The sequence below is a fragment of the Channa argus genome, chromosome 11 (assembly GCF_033026475.1).
Source record: "Channa argus isolate prfri chromosome 11, Channa argus male v1.0, whole genome shotgun sequence".
NCBI classification, from domain to species: domain Eukaryota; kingdom Metazoa; phylum Chordata; class Actinopteri; order Anabantiformes; family Channidae; genus Channa; species Channa argus.
The window spans coordinates 6,487,695-6,510,834 of NC_090207.1; the positions used below are offsets into that span (position 1 = coordinate 6,487,695).

General features: G+C 38.7%; 2 protein-coding genes across 2 annotated transcripts in view; one reads left to right on the forward strand and one right to left on the reverse strand.

Annotated features, from left to right (window-relative positions):
• Window positions 1-20,074, forward strand: LOC137136522 (uncharacterized). Its single transcript, XM_067521975.1, has 19 exons — window positions 1-138; window positions 3,830-3,974; window positions 4,080-4,231; window positions 4,806-4,959; window positions 5,517-5,709; window positions 5,872-5,966; window positions 6,318-6,504; window positions 7,048-7,145; window positions 7,237-7,390; window positions 8,513-8,631; window positions 8,885-9,052; window positions 9,175-9,288; window positions 9,855-9,907; window positions 10,691-10,802; window positions 11,308-12,448; window positions 12,555-12,709; window positions 13,421-13,490; window positions 13,607-13,808; window positions 14,472-20,074. Exons 2-19 carry the CDS (start codon window positions 3,917-3,919, stop codon window positions 14,958-14,960), a joined length of 3,714 nt encoding a protein of 1,237 aa, XP_067378076.1. The 5' UTR covers window positions 1-138; window positions 3,830-3,916; the 3' UTR covers window positions 14,961-20,074.
• ptgs1 (prostaglandin-endoperoxide synthase 1) overlaps window positions 19,924-23,140 on the reverse strand; it is a 9,827-nt gene continuing 6,610 nt past the window's right edge. The window contains exons 9-11 of the mRNA XM_067521976.1: window positions 22,662-22,948; window positions 21,048-21,195; window positions 19,924-20,696 (exon numbers count right to left, since the gene is read on the reverse strand). Coding sequence (XP_067378077.1) covers window positions 20,347-20,696; window positions 21,048-21,195; window positions 22,662-22,948 — 785 coding nt within the window. The 3' untranslated portion in view covers window positions 19,924-20,346. The remainder of the gene's footprint in view (window positions 20,697-21,047; window positions 21,196-22,661; window positions 22,949-23,140) is intronic.

Here is a 23,140-nt window from a genome sequence, read left to right on the forward strand (position 1 = left end):
GGGTGGAGGCTGTCCAGTACATGTGAGTGCTTGTTGCTTGTTTCTCTTACAGCTGGAACAAACACATCGAGAGAACAGAATAAAGACAAATGGGCTGATTGGAAACCAACACAGAGACGATCCTTGGACACATGTAGAGTGAGTAATTAGATTAATCTTGCATCCATTTTGTATGTTGTGTTGTACGGGGCAGTTTCAGATGTCACATGCTATGTTTTCATTTAGTTTGTCATGACTCCATACAGTGTGTTGCACAACATTAGCAGAATAAATAATGAGAGTGTATTTCTCTCACCTATCTCTACAATGCATGCAATCAGTTTTGGGTCCTGTGCTTAAGCGGATGTTCAGATTTACTGTTTTCAAATGTTGTTTGGAGCCTGAAAAAAAATGCATTAAAAAACCTAGCAATTCAAATTTTGGCTTGTGTGTGTGATGGGTTTGAAATCCAACAGTGCTACATTAAAATTATCACAATTAAATGCAATGTAAACAGAATTTCTTTTACTTTTCGACAGCAATGCTCTGAAGTCCTGTTCATATCACTTGATTTCCGCACTGAAATGGAGATTTGAATGTTTAAAAAAAAAGATTCCAGCTGGTTGCATTTCTCTAACTTTGGTTCCCACTCCACACGACATAAAATATACATCTAAATGATTGACGTCTAGATGTGAATTGACACATTCAGCTCATTTACCTGAACCAGCTCATTTCTGCCAGAGACCACAGTAATGCCACGAGAGTTTCTGCATTGTTTAAACTTGGCTGGGCTGCATTTCAGACTCTGCCTTTTTGCACATTATGTTTTATTAAATTCTTGAATAAGCTGGCTGATTAAAAACTGTGCACATTTATGCTTTTGACAGCTGGCACTGCAAGAAAAAGCAAACATGTCAGTGTGGGCTAAAAATGTCTTAATGAGATGCTAAACAGTGTAAACGATCTGTTGTGAATCAAACAAATACACACCCACGGGCTCTTGGCATTATGTTAGTGTAACCAGCCACTAGTGCTGCTGAGGCAATCAAGCAATTCAATGATGCGTTTAGTTCAACAGTGGTGACTAATGTACCATTGTTGGAAATCAAGAGTTTGTTTGTTTTGTGTGTGTGATGAGAAGTTAAAAATCACTTATTTTATTGCCCAGGATTTTATGATAATTTTGACACTAAACTTCAATATAGTTGTTATGATGGTAATTTTTGGTAATAGTACAGTATTAAGCTCACTTTTACCATATTGTAAAAAAACAAAATAGACAACATTCATTATATTTGTTCAGTCACAATTTTTGTCTGCAAAGGTTGAACTGCTTCAGAAAATTAACTTCTGGTGAAACTTCAGAACTGTTTGGATGGACAAAGAGACTGTAATCAAACCACAAATCCAACATAATGCAGTAGTGTAAAAAGTATCATTTATTCATGTAAATGTATTTGTACCATAGAATAAAAATACTGGAAAAGTACTGGATTCAAATCTAAAATATTACCAGAAAGCACCAAGTACCAAAAGTAAAAGTCTCTCCAACGTAACATTAGGGGATGATGGGATGTAAATTTGTGTCACACACAATCATTTACTCAGCAATAGCAAGAAGAGCAAACCAGCTAACTGTGCACGGTGAGTATGTGTACAAGTTATTGATGCGTTATTGTGTTCATCGCTTTAATGTTGCAGCTGCTAACAGTGGACCTATTTAAATAACCCTATTCACTGTTTCTGGGGAAATACACTATGTTTTGCAGAAAAATATTTTAATGACTTCATGTTATCTACCGCTGGGGGCTGCGTGTCTTTCACATTAGTTACTTCCATTTACATTAAAGTATTATGACTACACTTTCTGTTCTATTTCCTGTTGTAGGGGTCAGATTGTAAAAGTAGTTCTCAAATAAATGTACTAAAGTAAAAGTGTGGAAATACCTCAGAATGGTACTTCTATACAGTACTTTAGGTAATGTACTTAGTTACGTTACACCAATGCGTAAGTGGTCATATTTCCTATCATGATTTCTTCCTCTCTTTTATTCACATTGTGTGACTGCATCGTCCTATGCTGCAAAATGTTAGTGGCACTAGATGTTAGCATTGGCATTATCTTCTGATTATGTGCCTATGGGATAGCGTGGTACATTTACTGTTGCTTGTCTTTTAAACAATGTTAAAATCTGTCCCTCATTTAGATGAAAAACTGACAAACGTCTAATCTTCTGGGACACTGGGACCTCTCCCCTACTTCATTGTCACACATTCAGTTTTAACCTTTTATTCACAATTGAGCCTTTTGAGATGAAAACTGTGTCGTTGGCATGTTTTCCTTTAACATCCCTTAATATTTTCTTGTGCAAATTCACCATTGCGCGAGCCAAATTTGTAGCAAGCGATAAAGGATGAGCCCTTACATGGCCACACTGAGGATCATGAAAGCCTATATGATCAGACGGGTAGCTGTCCGTGCAGGGGCCAATAACTGATCTTCACAGTACAAAGCTCCGCAGACTCTTTTCATGTCACTTTCATTGAGTGGAGGGCCACAGAGCGAGCTCTATAAAGTGGCTGGGCCCATTCAAGAGGACAAAGCTGAGCTTGCTGTGGTGCCACAGACTGACAACCAAAATAGGAATGAAGCAAAGAGAAAAGGGAGGGGAAGGCAATAAGAGCAACACACACAGACCCAGATTTCAAATTCATCTGTTGAATACATTTTCTCCAAAACTGATCGAAAGTGAATCCGTGCAAACGGAAGGTTAAGTGACAGAAATGACAGCTGATGTAGGAGGTGGTAATGTTTCAGTGGGTGTTTATGCTGTGAATTGAAATCACTGAAGAATGTCTCTGAAACATTTGAACAGCCTTTTCTATCACCCTGTAAATTTCAGTAAAGACTTTGTAACCTGGCCTCAGGTTACTGCCTTGGAAAGCGTGTGGAGAAAGGAAACACTGGTAAAGTTATCAGCAGGTTACCTCTAGTGATACTGCCAAGTTGTTTTTGCAACAGAATTGATCAGAGACAAACTGTCTCTGATCTTTGCAGACACGAAGAATCATCTGCCAAACTGTTCAGCAAGACACATAATTCACTCATAAAGCTCATAACATGAAAATATGTAGAGCAAATCAAACCTAACTTAAGACTTTTTGAGGGCCCCTCCTACGTTTAGTTCCTAGTTTTGTTCCACTTTTCCCCTCAGTATTATGTCCATGTTCAGTATTTTGCCTTTAACATGAGCAAAAACAAGAATTAACAAACAACATAACAAGTATAGGGGGTAATAAAGTAACGCCATAGTAATTAGCAGACCAATAACCAGGCACTCGCTTGGTGTTAACAATGATGTTTGTTAACTGGAAACACATATGGTAGTTGCTGTGTATTAACCCCGAAATAGAGTTAATTTCATGGTAATGTCATAATGTCATTAATTGTAATGTTACTGTGAGATCAAGTGGAAACATATGCAGTTTGCAGCTCTGTTTCGTCGATAATTCACAGATACTAAAAACTCTACTTACTCTGATAGACACTAATGCAGATTTTCAACATTAAATAAAAAAATGTTTTTTGATTGTTTACAGTCAATTTCTCACCTTTAGCTTGTGTTACACAGAAACTACACAATGTATGTTTTTATATCATCTACACCATTAACTTGTAATAACCGAAATATTAACCCCTCCATTACCCAATTACTATCATGCTGTACAGACATAGAAATGAAAACAATAAAGACTATACAGTAGAGCTGTGTATCATAGAACTAAGCGATGAGGATGAAATTACTGCATTTGTAATTGGATGTATCTTTATGTGGGAAATTCCCAGCTGACACCATGGATGAAGTTGTATGGTGGTTTCTTCGCGCTTCGCATGGAGCTCTTCAGTAGTGTCTCCATCTAGACGCACCCACAGATGACTTCCCACCTCTGCTTACTCATCCTGTCCAGCTTGGCAGTCTCATCCCAACTGGGTGAGTCCATGTGCCTCTTGTTGCAAGTTACTCTACTAAAAGCCGCCACGCTGTGTGTCTTGTATGTGTAGAGTGTCCTTTTCCTCCTCCCGCTATGTGTTTCAGGTTTGGAGGATGTTTTTTTCAGTCCCCAGGACGAGACAGTCACAGAAGGGGGGGGAGTCTTCTTCCAGTGTGTGTCTGGGGAAAGTTCGCCTCCTGCGAGCATCACATGGCTCAAAGGGGGAAAAGTGGTGACAAGAGGCAGACAGATTCAGGTGAGCAGTAACACTTTTGACAAGTTGCAGTTAATACCACTTGATGTTTCAGTACATGATCCAGCTCAGTGGACATTGGACCACTTAGACAATCTATATCTAATTCTGAATTTAAAATATTACTCCTTATTGTTACGCATTATATTCACATTCAGATGAATAGCGTTTGAACCAAGCAATGGCATTCTAGTTACCAGGGCGATCGTCTGTCCCCTCTGTTTTAGTTTCTCTGACTAAACATTCTCAAACTGAAAAGCCATCAGAAAGGGCTGAAGACATTTGTGGAACACACTACTGTGTCACAGTACACTCAAAAACACTGCACATCCACATCTGAGAACAATTCAGCTTTGTTTCATGCAACATGAGGCAGTGGGTCTTTTGTCTCACTGAAAACATATTCGTGGCCTAAAGTGAATCCAAATCTGATGTCATCTCAGAATTAGAGATTTCTCTTCTTTCTTGCTGGGAAAGACCAGTGGCACTCTGTGCTAAAACCGGGGACAATTGTTCTTTTTAGGTTGTATTAAAACCTGGCATGTTATAACGACTGGATGTTGTTTGATCCAAGCAGGGTGAGTATGGTGGTGGTAACCAGAGGAAAATTTCAGGCACTCTGCATCTCTCCAACGTAACATTAGGGGATGATGGGATGTACATTTGTGTCACACACAATCATTTACTCAACATCAGCAAGAAGAGCAAACCAGCTAAGCTAACTGTGCATGGTGAGTATGTGTACAAGTTTTACTTTTTTAGTTTTACACTCCCAACAAGTCATAGCCTACCCAGAATAAACACATATCCATACACCAAACACAAAGCTCTAAGTGCTTGTTTTGTTAAAAAAATGGCAGAAGTTTGATAAATCTGCGTACTAATTTCCCTCAGATGTCTTCAAAATGGCTTTCTTTGTCTGAAAAATAGTTTCCCATTCCCAAAAAGTTTACCATTATTTGAAAGAAAAAAACCCATCAAACCATCATGAATGAGAAGCAAGGAAGATAAATATTTGTAATTTTTGTTTTAAAATGACTAAATCCTTAATAAAAAAAGGTATGTTTGACTAATTGAGACATTTTTTGTCTGCACCATCGTCACCAAAAAATCCCATGTTTTACAAGTTTATTTAGTTTTAAAACTGCAATATCCTAAATAAAGTCACTGTCACTTTCAAATTGCACTTGTTACTTTGTGTTACTTCCAATAAAGATTAAACGGTAAGAGCAGCACTAGGCAGATGTATATAGGTTATTATCCTACAGCATTCCTGTCCTTATTGCAGGGGTTCCCAGACGCCTGCAGATCCTACGAGGCCCTGACAACATCACTGTTGCTACGGGAACAGAGGTCTCCATGCATTGTGCTGTTGGCGGCTTCCCTGTTCCCATGGTGCACTGGTTCAAAGACGGCTGCCTCCTGACAAACTGCTCGGCCTCGTTCAGCCTGCAGAACAATGGACAGCTGCTCACATTCAGGTCTAACACTAAAATGGAATAATACTCTTTATTTTTTGTCCCACGGGTATCATGAGAGGGGCAGCATAAAATTTGAGTTTTGAATTTAGGACTTGAGACATACATTGTCCAATTGTTTATTTTTTTATAGAATAATGATTTGGTGATTTCTGTATTTTCCAGAAATGTGAGCAAAGAGGACGAAGGCATTTATCACTGTGAAGCCTCAAACCAGAAAGAGACCATCAAGTCACAAACAGCCTTCCTACTCCCAGCTGGTACTGTCTGCAAACGTCGGCTGTCAACAAAACTGACAAAACTTTTTTAAAACAAGACAGTCAACAGTTTCACTTGTAGTTTGTCCCGATTTAACTTTTTTCACTTGTGGTAACATCCCTTTTCCAAATGTAGTGCTTATTTTAGTTTCTCAGAAACACCTTATGGGAATTTTAAAGGTCAAGGTCACTGTGACCTCATGTCTGTCCCATTATTGTCAATGTAATACGAGAATTTAATTTTTTTGTTGTTACAAAACATGACTCAATGTAGCTCAATGGGAAACTGTGAAAAGCCCTTCTGTCCAGTGACAGGAATGACATGTGCACATCTTAGTAATGTTGTGTTTCTAGAGATGGACTGGAGTTTTGTTCAGCAACCCACAAACCTGACAGCCAGGAAAGGAGAAAATGTTACAATCATCTGCAGGCCTCCATACAGCAGACCAGCAGCCCAGGTGTCCTGGTTCAAAAAGAACCAGCTTCTCTCTCCCACAGCTCACATAACTGTGCTGCCAAGTGGAGACCTCTTCCTTTACAGGTGTGTGTGTGTTTGCACATTGTATATGTTTAAAGTCATATCTTGTGCAGGTCATTACAAAATTGGTTGAAAAGCAGTGGTGGATGAAGTACTCACTACTGTCTGTAGTGATTTGTTTTTATAAAAAAATGGAAAAAGTGGTTAATTATGAAATGTGTAAACTAACAGGATACAACTTTGATAAGAAATGTAGCGGAGCAAGAGTTATAGATATGTGCTCTTCAATGTAGTGGAGTAAAAGTGAAAGCCATAGTTAAAACTACTTAAGTAGAATACAGATATGCGAAAAATGTACTTCAGTACAGTAACAAAGTACTTGTACTTTCTACCACTGTTAAAAAGTTACAGTTTTTGGAGGATAACATATTCAACTCTGGAGTTTATTATGTAGACATTGGTTAAAACGGTTTATTTTTAGTTTAAAGACCTGTAAAAATTTCATAATTATTTATATATAATCGTTTTATCATTGTTGTTTTGTTAATCTGCAACCAGGTTTCAGGGTTTTGATGTTTCTGTGTGTTTTGACATTATTCTCTGCAGTGTCCAGGAGTCTGACAGTGGGAGCTACTTCTGCAGGGCCGGCAACATCCACCTTCAGAGATTTCTCAGCTCTAGAAGGGCATCACTAACTGTACTGAGTATGAGGTTGCACTAGACCCACCAACTGTTGCATGATAGGTTTACATAGTAAAATAATGACCCTCAGTCACCCTTTTCTACCCCTGGTAGCCCCTCCTTCGGTGAAACTGTGGCCCCAGGTGGTGACGGTACCTGTGGGAGCCCAGGTTGTGCTGGAGTGTCAGGTGTCAGGTCAGCCTCCACCTTCCATCAGGTGGGTCAAGCGAGGCCATTCCAAGCAGACTGGGGGGAAAGTTGCTTTGGGGTAAGTGAATGTGCTGCAGTGGTGGAATGCACAAAAGTACACTCATTATGAGGTACTAGTACTACTTACTTTCCTGTTACTTAAACACATTTAAATGCAAAAATTCTACTTTTCATCTTCTTCTTTTTACATCTGCTATATCTGACAGATACAGCATAGTGATTAGTTACCGTTGTGGGGGAATTGAGTAAATGTAGTCATATGGTTAGATAATTAGCAAACAGTCAACCAAGATTGGACTGAAGAGACTTTACAGGGTGTGGCATGTTCAGAGGACTGCTTAAGATCACAGTAGGCACTTTCTACAAGGTTCAAAGCAATGTAGTAGAGAGTGGGTCCTGGGGTCACAAGACCTACAAGAAGGTTTTTAATATAATGTAAATAAAAGGGTTTTATTGCGTCACAACTGACATTGACAGATAAGACTGTCTACTGCGTCCACCTGATTTCTTCATTCATGTTTTGTGAGGGTGGTTCCTTTCTTGGGTTTGAGTATAAATAGAAGGGTTTTGAGTAATACTATTCTACTATACTATATTAAGTATTTTCTCTTTTGAATTTCTGAGATGTCTGAGAAGTATTTTGGATTCACAATGTTTTAGGTAAAGTAAATGATAGTGAAACACAAACATGAATACAAACCTTTCCTTCTTTGCTCCTTCTTTACCTCCCTCAGTTTAACTTGCAAACCTCAGGTTAGGAACCACTGAACTGAAGTTCTTAATCATATATAAACTGGTTAAACAAGCTCCGCTGTTGTGCAGCTGCAACAATAAAAAGCAGATTTCACACTCTCATACTGTCCGAATGACAAATACTAGTCCAAATACTAGTAGAAATCAGGGATGCCGATTTTGATTCTTTAAATTAATGTAATATTTAAACCTGTGTTTATCTTACACAAGATGTCAAATACAGGACTAGTATTTGTAATTGACTATTTCTGATTTCAATCAAATAAATAATCTGAGTATGCAACCACCACACCTTGTGACTTATAAATATAATATGGTTGATAGCATTTTCTATCTAGTAACAGTACTTTCAAACTAGCGAAACCATATGAAGAACTACATATACTGCAGAACTACTATACCGATATTTTCTATCTTTCTTGCACAGACTGAGAAATGCTACTCTCTACATCCAGTCAGCCAGGAGCTATGATGAAGGAGTGTACAACTGTGAAGCCTCCAACACGTTGGGAAAGAGCAGCAGCTCAACAATGCTGAGAATTGCTGGTAACACGCTGCAAGAACATAAGATAATCTTCCACAGTGGTTGACTTTTGAATTGAAGAACAGGTGCTTAAAATACTTTTGTGATGCTTGGACAGTAATTTAGGACCTTATCTTGTCGACACTGAAGGTTCAGATTTAAATTAAGATACCACTGCAGTCAGGAATTGAGTCTTTGGTGGGCAATACTTCACCTCTTACAAGTTACTACAAAAATTATATTTAATAATGAAAATGACTTTTGCTTTCCACCCAGTGAGCCCCATCATAGTGACTTTTGTGAGTCTGATGAGGTGCAGCATCGGGGCTTCGGTGGTGCTGCCCTGCAGAGCTGTGGGCATTCAGCCGATCACTTATACCTGGACCAGAGGCCGAGACGATCAACAGTCCTCCATCAGTCCAACTGAAGGATCACACATTGATAGTGAGTGTGATTAGAAGTTTTCCCAGTGGAAGCTGCAAACATGAAAAGCAAACATGAAAGTTTTTGCCAGTACTTAATTGATGTGGAAACACTTTCTCTAAAATATCTTATCACTTATATAGAGGATGGAGCCTTGCATATTTCCAGTGTTCAGTACTCTGATGCAGGAGAATACTACTGTACTGCTGAGAACAGAGCGGGGCGACATCAGAGAAGTACTGTTCTCACTGTCACAGGTACATTGTGCTCATCATTTTGGTGTTATTTCCTCTTTATTAACAGAGTTACAAACATGGCATGTTACTAAAACATACATGCACATGTGCTGTCATAGGCTATGATAACACACATATGCATCGATTGATGATGACATCATAGAGTGTTTGTGTGTGTGCTGTGTTCTCATTACAGTTGATTGGGTATTTTTAGATGGATAGTACTTTGAGGTTGTAGGCCAGGTTCACTTCAAACATTCTGAAGTGGCCATTTCCATATGTCACATGCAATCTTTGCTGACCTCTACAGCAAGAAATTCTGTGTTCTATGTTATGTTGCAGTCAGCATAAGTCAGTTTTTGTTATTTGTGTACACACGTGATTCACATTTCAATTCTGCACATGCATGGCAGTGTTGCCTTTGTGAGACCTTATAATGTCCACAGCATGTACCGCCATACTACAGTATCACCCCATGTATATTACACTTATAGTAAATAAAGTATGTAGGACGAGATTCTTTAAAAAGACCTTCCTGACCCAATGTGCACAGTTTTCTCTACCATGTCTTTGTTCTCTCCCCTAAGCTGAACATCATCAAACTGATAGAGGCGAGCAGACAGGGCCGGTTTCATCTACTGTGAGTCAACATGTGCAAACCTCCGCAGTAGCTTGTGTGGTGACACCAGTGGTGGAATATACATGTAACTGCTTCCATTTACTTCTGTGTAATGTTGAGTTGCTTGTACAGTAGTATGTGTAAAGTAGTAGGACTCCACGACATTTTGGATCAAATATTTTGCTTCAGGCTCCACTGAATTTGTCTGAAACCTGTGGTTTCAAGTTTTGATTCAAATTTTCTAATAATCGTTCATAAAATCATTAGGCTCATAAAAAGATGAAATAGGTGTTTCCTAGTCATGCTAGCATATGAGAAGTTCCATATGTTAGAATGATTTTGCTTCTGTACCTTTTAAATAATTCGAGATTTATCTAGTTGCCTTGTGGAGGGGCCTTAGGTGGAGAAGATCGTAAAGTGAGTTCAAACCAGCTCCACATAAAGCTTTTACTTACACACTGGTGCATCACCATTAACAATTATAATATATCATATGAATCAGATTTTATTTATTTCCTACTGACTGTGCATTTTGCTTACATTACTTTTTACTTGGTTAGGACTTTTCAACTTCTTCCACCACTGGGTGACACTGTTTCTCTGCCACATTATTGTGTGGACTCCATTTGCTCTTTTTATGTGTGCTCTCAGTCTAGAAGCTGTGAATTATTCTTGACAGTGAGTGCTTTTTATAACTTTAAACACACTGACTTTCTATTATCAAGGCTTTGATGTTTGTGGGCTTTGTCTGCTTTTATGACTTATGACTTATTTCATGTTCTGCTTCTTCTAAAACCTTTTTAGCACATGAACACTACCACTGCACTGCTAGTTCCTAAATCAAGAGGCGACGTGGTCGGGCAACACCTTAAGACAACCCATCCCCCTTCACAGGCACAGCCTAAGGAAACCACATGTATGTACTTCTAAAACTCTCATAATAAGTTACATCGGTCATGATAAAAGTGTCAAAGTGATTTCTGAAGCTATGTTACAACTAAAAACTGTAAAAAGTTATCATGACAGGTGTATGGATCAATGTCCAGGTCCAGCTTTTGCCAGTTTTACCAACTGTTGTAAGATAGGCTGTACACAGGCAGGGTTCCTCTGTGTTTTAGCAAGATTTCAAGTGCAATTACTTTTGGTTTTACAAACAATGTGAGAGCTAAACAAGTTTCAGCTATCTGTTTTATTTTGTTATCAATGTGTGCAAGATAAATGGGTGAAAACATCAGAAAAAAATTGGGAGATAACAAGTCATGCTTAGAGTTGAACCATTGCTTTGATGAATACAGTGTTAACTTATAGAACTGATGAGTGGAGCTGCAAAAATAACCTAATTTGTAATGAAAACAGAAGTTAATGGGATCGCATGCATAAAACATGACATTATCTGTTGTTTTTTGTTTTACCATTTCCAGGCAACTCATCAAAATGCGATGCTACAACAAGCAAAGTTACAGCGCATTCTGCATTATCAAGAAACACAGTGGCTGAGCCAAAGGTGCTGTCAGTGTCACTTGCCCATCTTTCACAAGAACCCCTGAATCAGCCAATAACCAATCCAACCCAGGCCTCAGTCACACAGATGCAGCCTCCTATTCTGCCACCTCCTCCACATCCAAACTTCCAGTTACTCCTGACTCAACTGACAGAGACCGAAGCTTCTCTTTTATTTTCTAACAGTGAACCAACCGTAGCACATAGCCCAACATCTGTGGTCACCAGTGAAATTTTGGGGACATCCCTTCAGTATCAACTGACTGAAAGCCAAACCCATTTGACATTAACATCATCAGCCTCACAATTTCAGCATCGAGTTAGTGACACATTATTGATAGAGTCTGATTCTCAGAGCTCCAACATCGATGCTGCAACTCCAGCTGGTCAAATCACAAATTCCTTCAGTAAGATATCTGTGTCTCAGCTACCATTGAAGCTTCAGGAAGGTGGAGCGTTTGGCTTTCTCAAGTTGGATTCATATTTACATACTCCAACAATGAACCCTTTAACCCAAACTAAACCGAGCCAGTCTGGATCATTTCAAATTCAGTCTCACCAGCTGGTTACAGAAAATGAGTTTTCCCTAAGTTCGACCCTGATTTCTCAAACCAAACCCAATCATCCATCGGAATCTCAACATCAGAAAACCCATCAGCAGCTTTCAACAACTCCCTCACAAATATCCCAGACTCATCCTCAACAACCCTTTGGTTTTGTACCAAAGTTTCATCTTGAACCATCAACTATCCAGCATTATTTGCCTTCCACACAGCCTCCATCTTCTTTTGTCACAAAGCCTAAGCTATCCCAAGTTCAACCATCAACCATTTCTTCACTTCAAACTCAACCTCAATCACTGCCAGTACAACCTACCCAGCTCTCAACGCTGGACCCTGCGATTCCTGTTGGCCTTCAGGTCAACACGTCCGACTGGGTGCAACTAAATGCTACTCAGCAAGGTGATACAGTTAAATCAGCGAAATCTGCCAATGACACAGAACTAACAGAGTGGCACAAGAAGAACACCTCCCAATCCCCTATGACCAGCAATGATCCAAGGTATATCCGAAAAAGGATAGTGGAGTGATGCATATGCAGAGTTTGTGCTGGTAAAAACTATTATGAAAGCAGCTGTATGTACTTTTATATGTTTTGTACACTTTAGAGTGACGCAGCAGTCGCCATCATGGTTGCCTGTGCTGGAGAAACATGACATCCCTATCGTAGTGGGAGTGGGAGTGTCTTTGGCTTTCATCTTCATCACTGTTACCTTCTATTCGGTGGTCCAGAAAAACGAACCTGCACCAACGAGCCGAGCAGGTCAGAAAGATGGGGGCAGGCAAACTTGAAGAATGTTTATTGTCTGTTTCCACCACTGGAACGTTTCCTGGGACTAGGAACCTTTTGTTTTCGTTTTGTTATTTTTAATATAAATTTTATATAAAAATATTTATATTTAAATAAGTTTCTTAAAGGGACTGTGAATTTAGTTCGGGACCATAGTTCTACTCTCCAAAATTGTCTCTGATCAGAGGGTAGAACTTTCTGAGGTTAAAGGAACTGCCAGGTTGTGGCCTGCAGCTCTGACTATCTTTGATTGGTCATGTACAGCACAGTAATTTACACACCTGGCATTTTAAAAACTGCTTCTGCATGTGTAAAAAAGCATTGACTGTCAGGCTTTTGACAATGTCAGCGCGCAATTTTCATGTTGTTGAAATTCAAATCACAATTCCCTTGAGAGCACAGCACAGGGAGAGTTCCTGGAGTGTAGTTCCTGGGAAAGAAATTCCAGCAAACCTTTGGTGGAATTGGCTTTGATTTGCTCCTCGCTAATTCTTGTACTTACACTTACCGTAGACTTGATACCATAGACAATATGTGTTAATGTGTTAGCTTTAGGCCATTAGATTTCCAGCTTTTTGTTACCAACACATGTGACAGTGGTATCCATCTCACTTAAAAATACGTTTATTTATCTAAACATCAGACTATTCCTTTAAAGCAAAATCAATCATATGTCTTTGACAGTTCAAAGAAATCTAGGTGTCCCCATAAGGCATGCTGAACGTCGAGCTGCAGGGAAAACATACGAAAACCGGTGAATATACCATCATACAGTACAAAATAACCAAGAAAAGGCTTTGCAATTCCTCTTTTTTTTTTCGTTTTGCTGTAAGTGGCACCTTAAACCACTATGTTGCGTGTCCTTTACAGAGCTTTTGAAGATGATGACTGTGTAGCAGTGATTGAACAGAGCCCCAACACATCAGACACCCGAGCCCGACCTCCAGGTCCCAGCCTGGTCACAGTGCAGATGGAGCCCACATTTGCGGACACTCATGAGGACACGCAACCCACTCTGGACAACCACTCAGTCACTGTAGAGACTTATCCTGAGCCCATTCTTGACACAAAGGTGTGATAACACAGACATGCAGTGAAAGCGAAAAGTAGATGCAGGGGTGTTACTTTGTTTTAGGGGAATTTGAATTAACTAACAAGGCAGCACTGTACAAGGATGGAACAATGGGAGCACAACTACACCTGTGAAATAAAGTTCCACATGACTGCAGTGAGAGGTGTTGTTTTGCCTCAGGTAAAATCACCTGAGTCTGAAGCTGAACATTGTACAATTACAGTGGGCTCTCCAGACCTCTGCGGTCTGTTTCCTTACTTTAAGTTTGATGCTAGTGCGACATTGCAATCACAATAATTGACTCCGTCAATGCCATGTGAACTCTGTACAGTCTTACAATTTAAAACATCATATAAATATCGCAACATGCGTCACAATAGTTTTACAAAAAAGCCGTCGTGAAATTAGGCATTTTAGGCTGCAACAATTACAAATGTCCACAAAATCCTGATGGAACTGAATCAAATGGTAAATTGGAGGAGTTCTCTTAACATGCCAACAACGTGTCCTCCAGTGCCTCCCTTTGTGGTAAAGATTTAAGCACAGCAAAGGCTTCTACTTATTCCAACCATACAACATTTCTTTTGGTCCTTGTGGTCCAATCAGTGTGTTACCCTCAGCTGTGCTCCGCTGCTCACTTATGATCCTTTTTCTCTGTTTCAGATCGATCCCTCTCTGGAGGAGGAGAAGGGCTGCAGTTTGTCCCAGCCCAGCATTCAGCTGCAGTGTGCTGAGGACTGGACCAGTAACAGAGGAGACAACCACAGCCCGTGCCAGGATGCCATGCCTCCTCCATCACCTTTCCCTTCTCGTTCACCGTCCCCTTCTCCACCGTTTAGACGTGAGGAGGGCCTGCGCTCCTCATTAACCCTGCAAAGTGCTGAGCCATGTGTGGCACCCATTCACCACAGCCTCAGCCTCTCGCATGGTAACCCTCCCCTGCTCCTTTCTCATCATGTCTCCTTGGGCCTCACTACGGTTGCAGTGGACGTCCATTTTTATCCACCATCCACTGCTTCAGTGGCAGTAGGTACAAGTACTCACATCAATTCAGTCTCTAATTCCACTTCAGTGACCGTGCCACTGTTAAGCCCCCCATTAGTTAACAGTCCGGAGAATGAATCAGCTGCCAGATTGCATCAGTGTAAGTAGCTACAGATTAAGACATCCTCATGTGTCCACCCACCTCCAAGCGTAAATACAACATGAGTAGTTACACTTGGACATCACTGCTACGATAACAAAAGGGACAAAAACATTGGGTTTAAAAACAGTTTGACAGATTCTTTGCATATAAAACTACATTTTTGTTTTTAGAAAAAAATGATCTAAACATTTTTTTTATTTGTGCACAGAGAGAAAAAGTAGATACTGTGAGATAATGACTGAGCTTTAGAGGTGTTGTTATGGGCAGAGTCAGTCTAACTGTCCCATATTCTTTCTTCTTCATGCTGAGCCTCCAGGCTACAGATGCTAAGAGGCTAAGTGAAATTGATCTGTTGTTCTAACTTTCTGCAAGAATGAAAATAATATTTCAAATAATAAAATAATATTTCTTTAAATGTTTACCTTGTCCTTTAAAAACAAAACATTGAACTATAGGGCTTAACTTCTGCATTAGCATCTGCACTTTTATATGCTTGTGTGTTTCACAGCTTTAGAACAGAACTTCCTGTGTTAAAACCTGTTGACTTACTGGCTACTTAACTATTGAGTGTTTTTTTAATGCAGCTGCAGTTATAACACAAATAGTTTTGCTTTCTTTAGAGTGCCATAGGAATCTGTAAAGTGCCATTAGGAATTTAGTCCTAAAGCCTGGAAATGAGTTAGTATATTTGCACTTCAGCTTCCCTTGTCCCAAAATCCAAGAGCATGTTTTTTTTGTAGTTGTTGTTGTTGTTGTTATTTTAAATCATAGGTACTGTTAGGATGGTACTTTATAGGAATATATCTTTTTAGGACCTGTATCTTTTAGTGCAGATAAGTAGACATGCCAAAGTCTTTTGGAATATTTATTTGGTTAAATTACTAAAATAAAAATGACACTACAGAGGTTTTCAGGAACTATAAACGTCATCGTACTGAGCACTTAGTCATGTTCACTCACTCACTGTCTTTACGGCCTTGAGTTTATTACTTGACATTACTAGCTGGATCAGGTCAATTGGAAGTGTAGTTTTGCTGCCATTTATATTTAAACATGTTAAAAAAAAAGTAGTGTTCATCTGTAAGAATATATTACTACTAAAAAAAGTTTTGTGAGCCAAGTATTCTGTTTATCACTGAGTCTGTTTTCCACAATAACCCCAAAAGTCTCTAAAAAACATCGCACTGGCTTTTGGGAACCGGGAAGATGCTAACTTTTTTGTTAGCCTACAAAAAACATAGTCCCTATGGCACTCTATTGCTTTAACTCTTTATTTTATTATTGAAATGTGAAAGAAAACATGTGTAGTTGTATATTGTATATGGTATGTTTGATGTAGGAGTCACATGTTTCTTTCATTCATATCTCTCACTCATACAGTGGGTCATTTGTTATGTTTTAGTTCAAGTAAAAAAGACTTATTGTGTTGTACAGTATTGAGTTCTTTACTACAGCAGCCAAGGATTCATTTCTTTGTCAGACAATGTTGCATTTGTTTTGACAGACTTATTCTCTTATATTAAGCTACTTGACTGTTACACATTTCCTTTTTAAATCAAATCAACAGCTTTTGGCCTGTACCTTAAAGGGCTGCCACAATGGAACATGTCCTGCACGTTGATTTGGTGTGCAATGTTAAGCCAGATGCTCTTCCTGATGCAACCCTCCCATGTCTTTGTCCAGGCTTGGGACTAGCACCAAGGTTGCCCTTGGTGGCTGGGTGGGGCCACAACCTGGTGGGGTGGGATTTGAACCCACTGCCTACTGTATCCCAACCCAATGCTCTAGCACTGAGCCACCAGGCCCCCTTCTTTTTAATCTTCTTTTAAAGCAAACTAAGCTAAAGGGTCTGGATCAAAAACATTTAGACAACAGGTACAACAAAAGTCCTCAGTGACATTTTCCATGTAACTTAGACATGTGATCCTTTTCCTGACTCTGTGACCCTTATATTCAAAATAAAGCATGTCTTTGCTGTTGACATGCTGGAAGGAGTGCTTGTTTGAGCTTATTTCTGCCAAGGGAGGTTCAACCACTTATTCAGTCCAGGAGTTCACTAACTTTTTCCACCAGCACTTTAATTGTTTAATTGCTGGAAAAACAAAAACATGAAAAACTGTAGTTGCTTGTTTGTTATTAGTTGTGTTTGTCTATACCTGTGACTTAGATGAAGATCAGATCACATCTTCTGAGCAATTAATGTAGAAAACAAAGTCATTCCAAAGGGTTCACATACTTTTGTCTTGGCTGTACCTGGTACCATCTGTAATCTGTAGCACCCTCCCCCCCTCTTTTTTTGATGTCTTTCTTCAGTAACTCATTCATGTTCATTCATTAATATTTTGTTAAAAAAGCAGAATTTCAAGATTGTTTTACTTGATGGTTCATGTAGAGTGGCACCTTGTTTCATGCCATCGCTAACCACTGTAACAGATGCATTATGATAGAAATGTGCTTATATTAGTTTTATTTTGCTTGAAGTTGCACTCTGTGGTGTTGTTGCAGCACCACAGATTACCCCAAGTCCAAAAGTTAGGTTTAAAGAAATACTTTCATACTCCTGCCGTGCGGAATCCGAAGTGTAATTTTCGGTCCTTGTTCTGTGACAAAAGAGCTTGAGGACTGCTATCACAAAGCAGCATCAGGAGGGAGACAATCAAGACGCAATTCTTCCTGCCTTTCTTGTTCAAATAGCAGCTTAAGAATTTTTAATATTAGTCGTGTTTGTAATCTACAGTAGGTCGTGTAGTCAATAGTTATGAGTCACTTTGGAAAAGTAAGAAACCTTTTTCACGGCAGACATTTGGATTTGTCAAAGAAATGCATGATGGCTCCTTTCACAGTAAAACATGACCGTGTAAGAGGGAGCCAGCAGGTACGACAGCTCAACCCAGCGGCAATTAAACTGACAGCAGTGATCATTAGTTTTATTATTTACACCTATCACGTGTCAGCATGTCTTCTGTGAAAAGGCCCTGATGCAAATCCCGTTTTTGATGCCATCTAGACAATGACATTACAGTTACAGTACATCTCTGTTGAGGGAACGACAAACCCACAAGCATAATTTATGTAACCCCCAGAGGTCACTACAACCACACTTTTCTGCCACTAGTTCATGTAGATTAGCAGAAATGTATCATGTAGTTAAAATCACTCTTGCCCAGCATAACTTCACAAAGAAAGTATTTTAAGTAAGCATATATTTTAGTTAAGTGCTTTCCAACACGGACACCAGTAATTTCCAAACTCCTATAATGTACAGTGAGTTATATTAGCAAGTGTTTGAACAAGAAATAATGATTTGGCCCACCCCACCCAGTGAGATGACAAAGTTGCAACACCACAGAAATATAATATCAGATAAACCAGATATATGAGATATATGAACTACACCGTATTATCGTGTCAATCAGCCCGAGACCAGAGATACATGCTGTAACACTGAGCAATTGGATCCGTCATGGATACAATTCAGTAACAGACAGGAGTCTCCTGTGTCAAAGTCCAGGGTTTTGTCCATACGTCCATCCTCCTTTATCCGACTGCATCGCTGGCCTTCTTTTCACTCCTCCTTGTGGGTTTACAGGGAGACAGTCTCAAAATTAAAGTGTCGTTTTCTAGACACGTTCTGTGAAAAAAAGGGTCGATCACTGCTGCCACAGAATCAACACACAATCAGGCCTAAATTCTTCCAGCTTGGTTTGAAAATTGATTTTGCAGCAGGCATTTGGATTTCTCATAGTATAAGATGCACATGTTATTAAAATTGCTAACAATCATATACTGGCTCCTGTATGTACAATAGCAGGACCCTGAAACTGCAGCAGCTATATGAAATTCAGTGATCATTCGTTTTATTATGTACATCTGTGATTTTCACAAGGATACTGTTATGTTTCTGTGGAAAATGCTGACAAACAGTGTTTGAAAACACTTGTTTTTGTCACCATCAAGCTGAAACAATCATACATTAAAAGTGGATGTATTGATGCTCTACATACATGTTTGCCTATTGCCTAAATTATGTGTAGGAATTCAGAAAGACTGTTGGCTTTTTGCTGCAAAACTAACTTTCATGTCAAACATCCATTTTTCTCATCAAAGGCAATATTTTATTTCAGCACTGACTTTGATGTAGATAGTCAGCAGGTAGGCACACATTTTATTTGTGTTTAGTAAAATTCATAATCACTTTGAGGAAATGAGTAGCAATATGGACTAAACAAATCATTATGGTGTAATATGACTGGATGACTTGCATGTTCAGCATGACTTCCTCCATGACAAGATAGTTTTTGTGTTAGGCGCTACCCAAAATACCTTGCTCACAACTCTAACCACAAAAGCTGCAACCACAATATTTATGAGACTTAGATATAGTCATCTCAGGAGATTTTCAAATCCACAGTGTGACAATTTTTTTTACACTCAAAGACACATCACCCTCTTCATCCTAAATATAAAAACTTATCACATTTAGCTATTTTAAGTATGGAGCCTTCTTTCCAATTTAAATTGTGTATACATAACTGTAACAACTGTGTATAATGACTAAACCTCTGCAGCAGTGATAGTTGCTGTATTTAGGCACAGCATTTCCTAAAGTTCATGCTGGTATGCTAACATGCTAATTCATTCAATTCAATTCAACTTTATTTATATAGCGCCAATTCACAACAAAGTCACCCCTTAGACAATTAGAATACATTCTACATGTGTGCAGGTTAAACAGTGTGTTGGAGAAAATGGACCAGAATTCATGGTAATTCACCTATGAAAAATACAGGTTATTTTGATTTTTGTAGGGAAAAATAAGGGGGACACCAAGGGTGTTTGGGCACTGTGAATGTCTGCAGAAAATGTTGCTTCAATTCATATTATTGTCAGGGCAAGAGACAAATCCTAACTTGTCAAACTCATCTTCTAGAAGACATGAATATTTGTACGTAAAAAAAATACAATAAATGAAGTTTATTTTTTTCCTTTTATTTGAGGCGATAACGATACAGTAAATTCCCTCTTCATTAAACACTCACAAAGATGTCAGGCATTTTTTGGTGTTGAAGAATTTAAAATAATGTACTTTAATACTACCACTCTGAAAAAAAAATGCAAATATCGATAATACAATACCCAATTAAAATTAATTTCCAAGATTCCAAGAGGAATTCTCTTGTTAAGTAGTACACAGAAGATACATGATCTGATTTGTCAGCCTTATTTTCGAGATGTAAACCTAAATGTACAGCCATTCAGTGTACTCATTCAGTTTTTCTCCCCAAGAGCAATGAATTTAGTGGGTAAACTCAATAAGAAAAATAATAAATCACAAACCACAGTCATATAATAATAAACCGATGAAGTCATAGTCTACCAAGCAATTATTCATTAAAGTTCAATGGATGGTTTCCTTGATTTTGCTTCTTCCTCATTGCGTGGAATGTGGAACTTCACGTATGGACACCACTTGGTATTAAGGCACACCAGCTTTCTCAAAGTAGAAGTTTTAACAATATTGAAGCCAGTGTCTCCCCCAAAGGTGCTGGCTTTCCAGTATTCAGGGGAGCAAATGGGGTTTCCCAGCAGGCCTTTCAGTGAGAACGGAGCTCCCATCTCCACCATACTCTCACCAAATATGGTATTAGGACGTGTTTTCTCCAGCATGACTCCAGGGTAAAACTCTAAAGCATCAATGTCACCATAGAGCTCCTCTAAACCCTTTGCCATTTCTTTATTATCTGGTAAGAAAAGAATAACAGCATTGAGGTAACTTACAGGTTTTGATCAACACTTTGTATTATTGTTTTGTTGCTCATTTTGTTGTTAATTGTAAAATACATCTTCATTACATTTTTAAATGCCTGTGTTTATTTCTGCTTGTAGCCCTGCAACCAATTTAATCAAGATTTTTCTTCCCTAGGAGAGAGAAGTACTAACTTTAGAAGCTTGGCTATCTCCAACTGTCTGAATGCACTAATGTCTAGGTTAAACTTAAATGCTGTCCAAAGTGAAGAAACATAAAAGAAAAAATGTGAGGAGAACGTTTCAGAGAGTTTCAATAGCACATTGTAATATCTTTGTATGCTTACCAGTGAATTCATAAAAAGAGGTGTAAGGCTTCAGGTTAAACCTCTTTCTGTATTGATTGAAAGGCTGCACACGTGCTACTCTGGACTCTTTGATGACCATTTCTGCCACTTTGAGCACGACTTCATTGGAATTGAAACCTCCACCAATCTGAATGACAGAAAATAATAGATTTTATATTATGTGAATGAACTGTTTACATATATAAGCCACTGACACGGTGAAAGGTAAATGGTTCCTACTTTTTAGGAGGCAGCAACCCAGTGATCCACACTGTGCATCTTACTTTAGTAAGTTAGATAGAACACTGTTAATGCAACCGGTGCTGAGAGATCACATCTCAAAGTCTAATCTCTTTTTATTAGGAATAATTTGTCAGCGGAAGTGGTTTAGTGGTAAATACATGGCTCTCATATCACACCTAAACACTATCTCTGTGATCAAAGTGAGAGATCTGTCATGCAAAAATAAATAATTTTGTTTTATTTGTAGGTTTTTGCTATTGTCACTTTGTGAATCTATCATCTTTACGACAATTTAGGCTACTGTGAAATGTCATAATTTGAGTTTGAAGAGTCCATTAGTTGATTTTGGAGGAAAACATTTGTATTTAGAAGGTTATAGAGTTATAGTATTATTGTTATTAGTATTATAGTTTATATGTCAACTCAATTCATCAATTTAAGACAAGGGGTAAATACGGAAGTGAGAAAAAAAAGCGCAACTTCCTTCATGACATTTCCTTTGATATATCTCTGTCTCTAATCAGACGTAAACATTTTTTTCTACTGTTTAGCAGTTACACAGATACATCAAAATATACTTCAAACATAAGTGTTTAAATCCAAGGGAAATCCCCTTTAATCATAACGTTTTGCTGTCAAAAGGAAATTATATTTGCCTGTTTGTATACAGCTAATGTGCAGCTGGTGAAGATATTAGATTAGATCCCCTGGTAAATGTTTGTTTGGTTAATCTTTCAAAAAGCATAAGGTTCATAACGTGCAGTATGCTTTGTAAGTTTAAAGTATTAATTGATGTTGTCTACTCAGTTGCTTTTTTAATTAAATCATTTTCTTCTGCACTGGTTTGGTCTGAAGAATGACGTCTACAAAAACCCACTGTGCCCAAATTTCACAGTGATAAAAGGAATTCTCTATTTTTTTTGCCTTTTACTGGTTAAACAAATTGTTGAAATTTAAATAAAAATTTACCTTTTGTAATTGTAACAGAATGTTGTTGTTACTGTTTTTCCTGTAGAGTACAAGTATTAAAATAAAGTAATGTGATGAAGTAATTTATAGTAACAACTATATGTAACATTAATAAACACCAATCCCACAGGTTCAATCCCATTGGTTCGATCCCCGGCTCCTGTGGTCAGATGTCAGCATTCCTGAGAAAAACACTGAACCCAAATTTAGTTGCTCCCGGTGAGTGTTGGCCAGCTGCATAGCAGCTCCCCATCGGTGTTCGAATGGGTGAAGGTTCTCGTCGCGATGGGTAATTACATTTCTAGGGAAGTGCATGTTGGGCTATAAGGTAGGGGTCTGCTAGGGTATGACATAGATTAACGATGAGTATAAATCAAACCTTACAAGCTATAATTCCAGTACCTGTCCAGCAGGTTGTCGAGAGAAAGAATCCACCAGCTTTTCCACCCCATAATGTATAAGTAGCGAGGTGTTGTACATGAACTGGGAGTATGGGATTTCATCTCCGTCGATGATGAAGCTGTCAGGCATCAGTGGATGCCAGTGGTAAAGTTGGCAGAACTCCAGAGCAATGCGGTTGTTGTATTGGAATTGTGTATTAAAGAGCAGGGAGGGATCAAACTTCAGCTTCAACAGGTAACCACTCAGCTGCTGTACATACTCTTCTATTATAATGTTGATGATCTCTCCTGGGGGTCAAAAAATTAAACCATCAGAAAAAAGAAGCAGGAAAATTGAAAATTTAGCTGGAGCTGTAAAATCTGCAATAGATGCGAGTTCTACAATGAAAAACGATCTGTTTTTAAACGTATTCAATTACTCCAAAAGAACATTTGCCAATAGTGACACAAGCTACTGTCTGTACTCATTTGAAGCTCTCA

Excerpts from the sequence above, each read along its gene's own strand:
- LOC137136522 (XM_067521975.1), top strand. The coding sequence starts at position 3,917 with ATGACTTCCCACCTCTGCTTACTCATCCTGTCCAGCTTGGCAGTCTCA. Across the intron at positions 9,289-9,854 it reads TACTGTTCTCACTGTCACAG|CTGAACATCATCAAACTGAT; the intron begins GTACATTGTGCT and ends CTCTCCCCTAAG. Across the intron at positions 13,809-14,471 it reads AGCCCATTCTTGACACAAAG|ATCGATCCCTCTCTGGAGGA; the intron begins GTGTGATAACAC and ends TCTCTGTTTCAG.